The sequence below is a fragment of the Arachis ipaensis genome, chromosome B10, assembly GCF_059453495.1.
Source record: "Arachis ipaensis isolate K30076 ecotype BB chromosome B10, ASM5945349v1, whole genome shotgun sequence".
Taxonomy (NCBI): domain Eukaryota; kingdom Viridiplantae; phylum Streptophyta; class Magnoliopsida; order Fabales; family Fabaceae; genus Arachis; species Arachis ipaensis.
This window is the reverse complement of record NC_142435.1, coordinates 17,173,261-17,186,219: the sequence shown is the minus strand read 5'-3', so window position 1 is coordinate 17,186,219 and position 12,959 is coordinate 17,173,261. Positions and strand designations below refer to the sequence as shown.

At 35.6% G+C, this 12,959-nt stretch overlaps 1 protein-coding gene across 1 annotated transcript; it reads right to left on the bottom strand.

The window, feature by feature from the left end:
* Positions 1-10,515: 10,515 nt before the first annotated feature.
* Positions 10,516-12,514, bottom strand: LOC107621695 (uncharacterized). The gene is made up of 9 exons (XM_088489296.1): positions 12,456-12,514; positions 12,027-12,372; positions 11,863-11,963; positions 11,607-11,778; positions 11,432-11,518; positions 11,201-11,338; positions 11,000-11,121; positions 10,835-10,919; positions 10,516-10,641 (listed from the first exon to the last, which is right to left on the bottom strand). The coding sequence occupies exons 1-9, from the start codon at positions 12,512-12,514 to the stop codon at positions 10,516-10,518; spliced, it is 1,236 nt and encodes a 411-aa protein (XP_088345422.1).
* Positions 12,515-12,959: the final 445 nt, after the last annotated feature.

Genomic DNA, 12,959 nt, shown 5'->3' with positions numbered 1-12,959 from the left:
CTATAGATGCCAATCATTCTGAACTTCAAAGGATAAAGTGAGATGCCAAAACTGTTCAGAGACAAAAAGCTACTAGTCCTGCTCATCTAATTGGAGCTAAGTTTCATTGATATTTTGGAATTTATAGTATATTTTCTTCTTTTTATCCTATTTGATTTTCAGTTTCTTGGGGGCAGGCAACAATTTAAGTTTGGTGTTGTGATGAGCGGATAATTTATACGCTTTTTGGCATTATTTTTAGGTAGTTTTTAGTAGGATCTAGCTACTTTCTAGTATATTTTTATTAGTTTTCAAGAAAAATTCATATTTCTAGACTTTACTATGAGTTTGTGTGTTTTTCTGTGATTTCAGGTATTTTCTGGCTGAAATTGAGGGACCTGAGCAAAAATCTGATTCAGAGGCTGAAAAAGGACTGCAGATGCTGTTGGATTCTGACCTCCCTTCACTCGAAATAGATTTTCTGGAGCTACAGAAACCCAATTGGCGCGCTCTCAATTGCGTTGAAAAGTAGACATCCTGTACTTCCCAACAATATATAATAGTCTATACTTTGCCCGAGTTTTGATAACACAAACTGGCATTTGAACGCCCACTTTCTACCCTATTCTGGCGTTAAACGCCAGAACTGGCATAAAAGCTGGAGTTAAACACCCAAACTGGCACCAAAGCTGGCGTTTAACTCTAAGAAGAGTCTCTACATGTGAAAGCTTCAATGCTTAGCCAAGCACACACCAAGTGGGCCCAGAAGTGGATTTCTGCATCATTTACTCATTTCTGTAAACCCTAGGTTACTAGTTCATTATAAATAGGACCTTTTACTATTGTATTTTCGTCTTGGTTATTCTGGTTCCCCCTCTGGGGCCGAAGCCAATGAACACCATTATCACTTATGTATTTTCAACGGTGGAGTTTCTACACCCCATAGATTAAGGTGTGGAGCTCTACTGTTCCTCATGAATTAATGCAAAGTACTATTGTTTTTCTATTCAACTCAAGCTTATTCTTATTCTAAGATATTCATTCGCACACAAAAACATGATGAATGTGATGATCAAGTGACACCCATCACCATTCTCACTTATGAACGCGTGCCTGACAAACACTTCCTTTCTACATGAAAACAAGCTTGAATGCATATCTCTTGGATTCCTGGTCCATGCATTTGATTGTCTCTCCTGACAATAGAGCCTTCAATTCCTTGAGATCAAATTCTTCGTGGTATAAGCTAAAATTAATTTACAGCATTCTTGAGATGCGAAAAGTCTAAACCTTGTCTGTGGTATTCCGAGTAGGATCTGGGTTGGGATGACTGTGACGAGCTTCAAACTCGCGAGTGTTGAGCGTAGTGACAGACGCAAAAGGATCAATGGATCCTATTCCAATATGAGTGAGAACCGACAGATGATTAGCCGTGCGGTGACAGCGCATTGGACCATTTTCACTGAGAGGACGGACGGTAGTCATTGACAACGGTGATCCCCCAACATACAGCTTGCCATGGAAATGAGTATGAATGATTGAATGAAGACAGTATGAAAGCAGAAGTTCAGAAGCAACAAAGCATCTCTAGACGCTTATCTGAAATTCCCACCAATAAATTATATAAGTATTTCTATCTTATTTTATATTTTATTTATATTTTAATTATCAAAACCTTATAACCATTTGAATCTGCCTGACTGAGATTTACAAGATGACCATAGCTTACTTCAAACCGACAATCTCTGTGGGATCGACCCTTACTCACGTAAGGTATTACTTGGACGACCCAGTGCACTTGCTGGTCAGTTACACGAAATTGTGAAGAAGTTTTGAGATCACGTTCTCCCACACCAAGTTTTTGGCGCTATAGCCAGGGAATGAATAATCACGATTTCGTGTACCAGGACCCCAGAGGTTACTGGAAGTACAAACATTGGTGGAGATTTCTGGATGAGTTCAAGCACAAGCCACCATAACAAGGAGCTCACCAAACGTCCAACTTAAGGACTTAAACCAAAAGTGCTAGGTGGGAGACAACCCACCATGGTATATTCTTTCCTTTTTGTTCTTAGTCTTATTTTATTTTATTTTTCATTCGTGTTCATTCATAATTTCTGCATAATCATCTGCATTCTGCATACTGCATAAAAAAAAAGGCATCCCACGCGTTCGCGTGAACCACGCGCATGCATCACATGCGACGCTAAACCTTACAGAGAGTTACGCGAGAGCGTGGCTGGAGGCGTGCCTCAGGCACAAACACGCCCACGTGTGCGCGTCCTTGACGCGTCCGCGTCAAATTGCAAAATCAGCCTTCCACGCGTACGTGTCACCCACGCGTACGCGTGACCTACAAATCAGCGTAAAGAGGTGTCAGGCCGAAAGTTGTGCTGGCCTGGTGCGGGCACTATGCCCAAGGCACAAAATCACCCACGCGTACGCGTCTCTGACGCCTGTGCGTCAATTCGCTTTCAGACCACCCATGCGTACGCGTGGGCGCCGCTTACGCGTCAAACGGCCAACTCAGATTTCACGCGTACGCGTGATGCACGCGTACGCGTGATGCACGCGTATGCGTCGCGCCCCATTTCTAAATTCTTATTTCTTTCTTCTCTCTTGTCTTCTTCCTTCTTCCTCCTTTCTTACTTTCTTCTTCTTCATCCCTTTAACTTCTCATCCTTTTTCACTTCCATTCTATTTTTACTTAATTTATTTGTATACTTTCATTCATTGTATTTTAATTTTGTGCATATTTTTATTTTCTTTTTTAAAGTTATTCTTTTTACTTTGGTGTCACATGTTCTTATTCAACTGTTGTGTCTTTTCTGGTATTATTTTGGTGCTTAGTGACTTATTTTATACTGTTGGATGATATTATTTATCTGTCACTGCCAATCTTTTATGTTACCTGTATCCCTTTTGCATTGACATGAATTTATATTTTCTTGCATTACCCACACTCTCTTCCCCATTGTTGCAAATTTTTGCACTCTTGATTTGCCATGTGCTTCTACTGTTTTCTAACTTGCATGTTGTAGCTATCATGTAATTGAGACTCTCATCATTTGGCATTAACCCACTCATATTTTATTTGTTTTCTATCTTTATTTATGGGTTACTTTTCTTCTTTTCCTCTTCTTTCAGGATGGCCACCGGAAAAGGAAAGGAAAAGAACTTCTATATGGGGCGACAGACAAGTCCACCTGCATAATCTTTGGAGAAAAGCGTCAGTTGGAGCAACCCGTCCACTTGCACATCTTAGCATGCACTGAGGACGGTGCAATCTTTAAGTGTGGGGAGGTCGATACCGATCTCCATGGGTTAGTTATTTCCTTCTCAACACCAATGTTTTATTTTCTTTGATTGTTCATTGTTGCATTTGCATGTTTGATTGCATATTTGTTTGATTTTGTGCATATTTTACCACCACTTGGTTAAAGTAATATTTTCTTTTTCAAGAAACTTTTTTATAACATTTCACTAATTTGATTAAAAATTTTTTGATAAACTTGTTTGAAGGAATATTATACTGGAACATGGTTTTAGAGCTCGAACACACAAAATCAGTGAGATTTTGAGCCTACTTGATTGGTTGCATCTTATCAACCAATATTTTATTTTTTTGGTGTGTGTTTTTCTCTCTAAAATTGTGATATTTGTCTTGCTTAATTCTATATTTCCATTGTTTGATGTATACATCCACTTATGTGATTGAGGTCTTGTTTCACTAAGCTTACATATCCATATGGTCTTACCCTTTCATTATCCTTTGCAAACCAATGTTGAGCCTATTATACCCCTTTGTTCTTTACTTTAGCTCATCACTAACTCTAAGCGAAAAACAATAATGTCCTAAATTTGAATCCTTGGTTAGCTTAGACTAGTGAGAGTGCTCATGAATTAAGTATGGGGAAAAGTGGGTTTGGAAACATTTGGTTTAAGAATTGGGTGTTATATATATCTTTATGAAAATGTGAAAGAAATGTTTAGGACATGTTCATGCATTCAATAAATTAATCATATGCATTCAGATTTAAAAAAAATAAAAAAATAAAAAAATAAAAAAATAAAAAAAAATAAAAGAGAAAGAGAAAAGAAAAAAGAGCAAATAATAAAAGGGGACAAAATGCCCCAAAGTAAATGGTGATAGCAATGCATATGTACTGTACTCGAAATTAGGATGCATGAATATGTGGAAAATATGGTTAATAGATAGTTAGATGTGGTATTATGATTACATGGATTGTCTACAGTTAGGTGGAAAGTTAAAGTTAATTACGGATTCAGATTTTAGTCCACTTGGCAAAATACAATCCTACCTTGACCCTAACCCCATTACAACCCTTAAAAGACATCTTGATATGTGTATCTGTGCATTAATTCTTTGTTGATTGATAGAAGAAAAGCAAGCCTTAGAAAGCAAGGTTAGTAGAGAATTGAGAGAGTCGAACCTTAAACACTTGATGATTAGAGTGTATACACTTCCGGTGAGGGTTCGATGCTCGATTCCTTGTTCCCGGCTTTCACGAGCTATTTTCTTTTGCAAGTTTACTTGTACCTTATTTTATGATTTAAATTAGTGGAATCCAGTTTATGTTTATCTTGGGAAATTTGTTTACTTTTAATTAAGTAGGTAAAAGCATTTTGTATTTAGCTGCATTCATATAGATAGGTTGCATTTCATACATTCTACATTCCTCTTCACTCCTTTATAGCTTTTCTTGAGCTTATCATAAGGACATGCTAATGTTTAAGTGTGGAGAGGTTGATAAACCACTATTTTATGGTTTATCTTGTGCTCAATTGAGTGGTTCTTATCAAGTCTTTGCACACTTATTCATACAAAATGCATGGTTTTACAATTTCCTTCCCGATTTTGTGCTATGATTGAAAACATGCTTCGTTGCTCTTAAATTTTACTAATTTTAATCCTCTCTTATTACCATTCGATGCCTTGATATGTGTGTTAAGTGATTTCATGGTTTATAGGGCAGGAATGGCTTAGAGGATGGAAAGGAAGCATGCAAAAGTGGAAGGAATACAAGGAACTGAAGGAACTGCTAAAGCTATCCAACCTGACCTCTTGGTACTAAATCGATCATAACTTGAGCTACAAAGGTCCAAAATGATGCGGTTCCAGTTGCGTTGGAAAACTAACGTTCGGGACTTCGCAACGATATATAATTTGCTATAGCTGCCCCGAAGCCAGGTGACGCGCACGCGTGGATCATGCAAACGCGTGACCTGGCAAAAACTCAACCCGCGCGAACGCGTGGACGACGCGTACGCGTAACTTTGCAGCGGCCTATACGTACCAGAAATCGCTGGGGGTGATTTCTGGGCTGTTTTTGGCCTAGTTCTCAGCCCAGAAAACACAGATTAGAGGCTATAAAGTAGGGGAATGCATTCATTCAGAGAGACAACATTCATAATTCACAATTTTAGATTTTAGATGTAGTTTTAGAGAGAGAGAGGTTCTCTCCTCTCTCTTCAATTTTAGGATTAGGATTTCTCTTAATTTTAGGATTGCTTCTCAATTCCAGGTTCAATATTCCTTTAATTTATGTTCTCTTCTACTTTTATTTATTTTATTACTTTAGTTTGTTTATTTTCCCAAATTGGTTTATGGATTCCTATGTTTAATTTGATTCAATACAATTCGAGGTATTTCAGATTTATAATTGCTTTCTTCTATTTATGATATAAATAATTTGAATTTTTCCCCTTTTGGCTTTGGTTGAGTAATTGGTGACACTTGAGTTATCAAACTTAGTTGTTGATTGAAAATTGGAATTTTCTTATTGATTTGGATCCCTCTAAAGCTAGTCTTTCCATAGGAGTTGACTAGGACTTGAGGAATCAAGTTAATTAGTCCACTTGACAGGGTTAACTAAGTGGGAGCAATAACAATTTTCATCACCCTTGATATAGATAACTAGGATGGGATTTCCAGTTCTCATACCTTGCCAACATTTTTTCTAATTAATAACTTATTTTCTTCCAATTAATCATTCTTTCATTCAAGAATTTTTATTTTTGATTATATAAAATCTCTTGTTAATTTTCATTGCTTTAATTTATAATTATTTATTTGCCCATTGCCCAAACTCAACATTCCCCAGAAAACTCATAACCAATAATAAATACACCTCCCTGCAATTCCTTGAGAGACAACCCGAGGTTTAAATACTTCGGTTATAAATTTTATTGGGATTTGTTACTTGTGACAACCAAATTTTTGTACAAAAGGATTCTTTGCTGGTTTAGAAACTATACTTACAATGTGATTATTTTTATAAAATTCTTTACCGGCAGAAACCCGATCGTCAGTGCCCTCAATAACTTTTCCCCCAATCGCAGATAACCCTGGTCCGGCGGAATTGCTGAAGAACATGGCTGGGCGGCCAAGCAAAGGTTCTCTAGTAATGTGAGATCCTGTAATTCCTCCATTGAAAGCCCCACCCAGAGTGAAATGGAGTCTTTTGGAGGAAATTAGAGCCTGCTGCTCCCCTTTACACTACACAATGAAGCAACCCATGAGCACCCCTCAGTGGACCCAGAAAGAATTTTTTTGTTGGCCCAATAAAATGAACAACTTCAACAACGCATGATTTACAAATAAAGTAACTGTTCCTTACTGACTGAAACAAAAAAAAAAAACATTACTTTCTACAAACCTAACTAATCTGTATGGAAAAACCAAATTAATAAAAATGATAAAATGAAATTTACTGGACGCAGCCATTGACATTGAGAATAATAAATATTAACAAATTCAAAGTGACTAATACGTTTTCTTACTTTTTAAAAATAGCTTCATTTAACTATATCTTTTTCTATAAACCTATATATATCTTTTTCTTCGAATGATAGAACCCTAAACCATATCACCGTACCTTGTTATTCACTTTGCGATATGAGGCCTTCGCTGGCTTCCAATGTGCAGTGGCAGGTCGTCCGGCAGTTCCACGAATGAGCCCTTCATCATCATCCTCTGTTATCTCTATCGGCATATGGATGGTAGTGTTGAAGTCGTCAAAGAGGTTGCTCCTACCGTTGTGATGATCGTTCCTCTTTGGAGTCGTCCTCCCCGCAAGGTTTTGAGTCACATCCAACATGTCCCTTTTCCATCCTAGACTTCTTTGTCATTCCCGTGACAGGTTTCTCTTGTTGGACTTGTTGGGATATTATTTTTAACGTGTTCTGATCAATACGAATCACACTAGAGGAGATCAACTCCAACCTCTGATCACTACGTTTTGCAGAGAGTTCACATGACTGGAAGTGGGTTCGGCGAAGAAAAATTTTAAGTCAGTATCCTCGTCTTTGACATAAAAATAATATCATCACCTTAAGCACTCAAAATGATAAAATCTGTAGTTCGATAAAAGGACAATGTACCTCTAATTTATAGGTCAAAGCTTCAACTGCGACAGAGAGTGCCCTCAGACTTCCTGTTAACTCACTGTAGAGTGGATCTCCAACCTGCAAGGCATGCAAAAATGATAAGCACATGGGTTTTACACAGGACACGGCATGAAGGTGACAAAGGCCACTTACATTCACGGAAGGTTGGGTTAACGTGGCTGCATCGGGTATTTCATGTGCCTCATCGTTCAAGTGGCACTCGGTAGCTGGGTTGGGGGAGTCATCTATGTCCATGGTGGCTTTGGCTTGGGATGAGGCGTCCATAATGGTTGGCCGAACTCAACTCAATACGTGAAAAATACTATCATCAATATGTTTGCAACGCTGGGAATCTTCATCCTATTAATAAAATATGAAGGTCGAATACAAACAAAAATTTTCTGTTGGAACGCCATTGTGTCTTTCCATAAGAGACAGAATGCCATTGCTAAACTTAGTTTACGTCTGCCTTGCAACAGGAGAAAAGTTTTTAAACACATATTTCTCTTACTGTGATTGTGAACATGATATCGTGACATGAGCTCAGTCAACCTTATACATCGAAAAAGGCAACTTAGAAGGGAAGGATAACACCGTCATTTAAGCTTCTCAGTAAATTTTGAATTGGAGACAAACTCTATGCAGATCCATATTTTGTTTCTAACAAATAGTTCATTTTGAACTAGATCGTTAGTGATATAATTAATGGATCTTTAAAACACATGGTCATTCCTATCTTTTATATTTTTATGAAATTCTTAAATCTTCTACAAAATTTTCATAATTTTTTAATTTTTTTTAAATTATTTACAAATTATTATCATTTTTAAAATTTTTTGTAATTCATTTTGATACGAATACAACTAAAATTGGAACACAAATTTTAAGTTTAACATTTTTAAATCGAGTTAAAAAACTTTTTTGTAGGTTTTTTTGTAATTATTGTAAATAATGCTATAAATTTTAAAACTATTTTAAAAGATGTTATGAGTACTATAAAAATTTATAATGTATTTATTATCGAACCTATTACATAATAAAATTTTTTAAACTTTATAAATGGGAATATTTTTTGTTTTACGACATTCATATAATATTAAATGTCATTTCATTATTTGATTAATTCATACATAGATAAAAAAAAAGTTCATGGTAAATGGTTTAGGGCATTATTCTTCACAATGTGATTGATGTTTAGGTTATCTTTGATAATTAGGGTTCAGGATTAACAATTTATTTTATTAATTTAAATATATATATTTTTTGTTCATGGTACATGCTTAAGGGTTTAGGGTTTTATATTCTCGTTAAGACTTGGATTGGGTTTAAAGTTTTCAATTTCACTAAGAATTAGGTTATTACTATTTTTCATTCATTATTAGGATTTGGGTTAACATTTTTGTTTATTAATTTATACATATAAAAAAAATTCAACTACTTTTTATTTTAATCTAAATACAGTGATCTTTATAATCAATATTATCAATTTAAGGTAACCATAATGACTTTTACAATTAAACAGCAATATAATTATTTTTTTAACATTTAATGTAACTATAGTTATTTTTATATAATGTCATAATTTTTAATTTTTTTTACATTTATTTTGTAGTGAGTACAACTAAAATTGTAATAAAAAGCTTAAATTTAGACATTTTTATAAGGTTTTACTATTTTTTATTATAAGCATTTTTCCATAATTATTGTCAATAATTCTATAAATTTTAAAACTTCTTTACCAAAATTTATAAGTACTAACAAAATTTGTAACGTATTCGTTACTTAACCTATTGCATAATATAAATTTTTAAATCTTATAAAAATGCAATTTTTATAATCAATATTCACATCTAATCTAACTATAGTAACTTTTGCAATGTAACAAAAAATTAATTACTTTAATTAATCACAATTTGTTCCCTGCCTTCTTATGAGCCAGAAATGGGAATACTGTTTACTAACAATTAAAATGTTTAACAGAAAGTGAAACAGGATTAGCTATCAATGGAGAAAGACATCAAGTTATATTATCAAAGAATAATTGATTTAGAGGTTTAAGAGAAAGGTTTAAGAATGTTGATCAAATAATGTGACAATCACAAGCATAATCTTTAAAAATCTTGCTTTTGTCATTGAAGGGTCGATGTCCTTTTCGGCCAGAGTTTCAGATAACATTTGTTAGTAGATATAACACTAAGCTTTTTTGAGCAAAAATGATAATAAAAAATTAAATTTCTGAACGGTCCGGTTAGGCTTGTATGTGCTATTTTGTCGTTATAACCCTTGGTCCAATAAATTAAAGATTTACGCAATTGGTAATATACACTAGTGGCTGTACCAAAAATTCATAAGTCAACGAGGCAAAAAGAACACTTTTTCATTGTCTCCCCTGGAAGGCTAGAACAAAGGTATCGCATGTTCTCAATTATTATCTTACATCAATAAGAATTGAGGTCATCGGTATATCTGCTCAAAATAGAATGATAATAACTATATTTATTTTTTTCCTCGAAGTCACCATAGTCTCCCTAAATGATGGATCTGTTTTTCTAAATTTGATGTTATACACATGCATAAGGAGTGTCACGAAGAAAATTGGGCATAGCAGATGATAATTCTGTATATATATATATATATATATATATATATATATATTGTACTAATCAGCCTATCACTAATCAAGGATAGTTCATTTTGTATTGTGGATTCAATCCAAAAGAAATTAAATTTTGGCAAGCTAGCTAAGTGACTACTATTTAACATTTTTCCTTGTTATCCCAATAACGTTTTAAACTTAAATATAGCAAATGCACTAATTTTTTTCACAAACGATGAATGTTATTAACAAATAAAGTGCACACAACACTTTCTCATAGCAAGTCCGACCCTACCCTCAATGACTAGTTAACAACACATTGCAACATAACACAATGAACATAGCACTTGTGAAGGATAGGCCATACTATGCAGTACGTACCCAATTCACGTTATTATTCTCAAGAGCGTATAAGCTACCATGAGACACAAATAAACACAACTTTAAAATAAACCCTACATAGACTAAGCTAAACACAATTCTAATGATGCCATTAAAGGGAGATAATGCTTAGATGCCACGACGGTTAATTACTTCCTCGAGATGCCAAGCCTCTGCCACTGCTTAGCCCACATTCTAACTAGGCTTCCAATGGCATTGAAAGGGCCACCAGCCAGGGAAACAGCGGTCCTGCCTTTTAGAGTTGAATCATCCAGCTACACATTGCGATAAATTTGACAATTAAAAGTAAGTTAAAAATAATTATGCACACTATATTACTAATGGAACAATTAATAATGGTTTCTATTATAAGAACACCTAAAAACCATTATGCACACTTAATTACTAATGGAACAGTTATCGATGGAACAGTTAATTATGCTTCACGGTATAATGACATGGTGTTACCACTCCGCTAATTTCCAACGCATTAAACCTTCCTTCTAGGTCCAGCCATGAAATAACCCAAGCTGCCGCACTATCATTGCATACGCTCAAATCGGTGGGGTTTCAGTTAGCATGGTCACATGTTATTGAATAATTTAATTGCAGTTAAACAGTTATAGCTATAACCTTGTGTTGCAGTTTGGGATCCCTTGCCCTTGCTTAATTGGCCACTCGCGAAGGTCTGTTGGTGTAAATGCTCGAAGAGGACCATAATCGGGATATGTCATCAAGTCGTGGAGCCTTTCAACCTGAAAATATACACAAAACACACAATGAGCCATATAAAATGCGAAAGAGGGATGTCCATTTATTAACAAGCTCGCCTACCATGTTGCGGATTAGACTTTCCCTATCGGCAATCTTGTTTGAATTTGGATACGAGTCCAGGTGGTATACCATTTTATCAGCAAAGTCAACCACGACGCAATACCAATGGAAGAAGATTTCTTTGACAGGGATGAAAATCTGATTCCAGATTCAATTGGATTTTAAAACTTTTCTAATAAAAATACAATAACAACATTGTCAAATGTAACAGACAAGAATGTCATTACTTACACGATTGAGAAATCGACTTGGCTTAACCCAAAATGGCAAATACGTTTCAGCAAGTTCATCCACCAACAACCCCTTACTAACATCTTCCTAAAAGAATACCCCTAGCATGAGAATTCAAGGCTGCAAACCCAAAATAAACTCCATAGAAGAAAGTAGCAGGGAAGGATCAACTCACAGCGAAACGAGGTGGAAGGCACCAAAAGTATGGATGATTCAAGTGTTGGATGGAGCAAGTGTTACGCATGGCCACCATTTCAACAACTCTTCCATCGATCGGACGTCCAGGAATTAGAGTTTCTATGTGACGCCTAGTGAGGCGACATTCACGCATTCTCACCAAAGTGTCTCTGTGTTCAGTTCATTTTACTTGTTAACAGGCGTACTTACACAATCATACACAAATTAAGAGGAAATTAAAAAAATCCACATACTCCATTGGATGGCCCTCAGAAAACAAGTAATTAAACAACATAGTTTTTTCGCGGTTGAAGTCCATGTTAAATGTCACCTTAAATCTTGGCTTACAATTTTTCTGCATAAACCACAAGCCACATGCATTAACATGGAGGTAACAACTATGATTCATGCAACAAACCAATCTTACACGAGATGCCTTGTTGCTTGAACCAACTCTCGACCACTTAGGAGGTTCTGATCCATAACGTGTTAGCGTTGGTGAATGGAAGAGCCTTCTCCCCATAATAGGCAGTGACATTACCTGCCCGGCAGGGTTGTCATCATCGGTATCTGCAGCAACTATGGCTGGACTACCATCGAGGACCTCATGATCTTGGTTGGGTACATGCAAATTGGAACTGCCCGCCCCACCAGCAGCATTCTCAAACATGCAGTTTGAAACATGATGGCCTTGAAAAGAAGAAAAAAGCGCTGATACAACCTTCGCAGAGACCACGAACTCTTCGGAGTTGAGACATTGATTCCTATGCAGATGGAGAAAATAAATTAGAATCTACTATTATAACTATAATTCATGAAGTTCTGATGGATACTTTGAGATACATACGTAAACAGCTTAGCTTCTTGAGTGAGGGCAGATGCATGGCATATCTTTGAAGGTTCCATTGCAAAATTTTCAAAAGTCAAAGAAAATCAACCCTCACTATGCATCAAGGTTCACAACTAGCAAATTTATAGTAAAATTTCATGCACTTCATCACGACAAGTATAGCTAGTGAAGAGTGGTACGTAGTGCTACCAGTGACAGAATCATGGGGTGGGCCCCTCCCCCCATCTCAACATCTCTAGTTCTTTATATATATATATATATGATTATTAAATTCTTATCTAATTTTATTTTTTTATGTTTAACAAACATTATTTTGGTATAAATTTATTTAATTTTATTTTTTCAAATATTCATTTAATGAGTACTAATAAATTAATTATAATAAAATTATAAGGGTAAAAAACCTATTTAAGCCAAGAGAGGAAACATGTAACGCATATAAGCCAAACAAGAAACTGATTCGAGAATCAGCCAAAGCACATTATAATGTAATTCGAATCA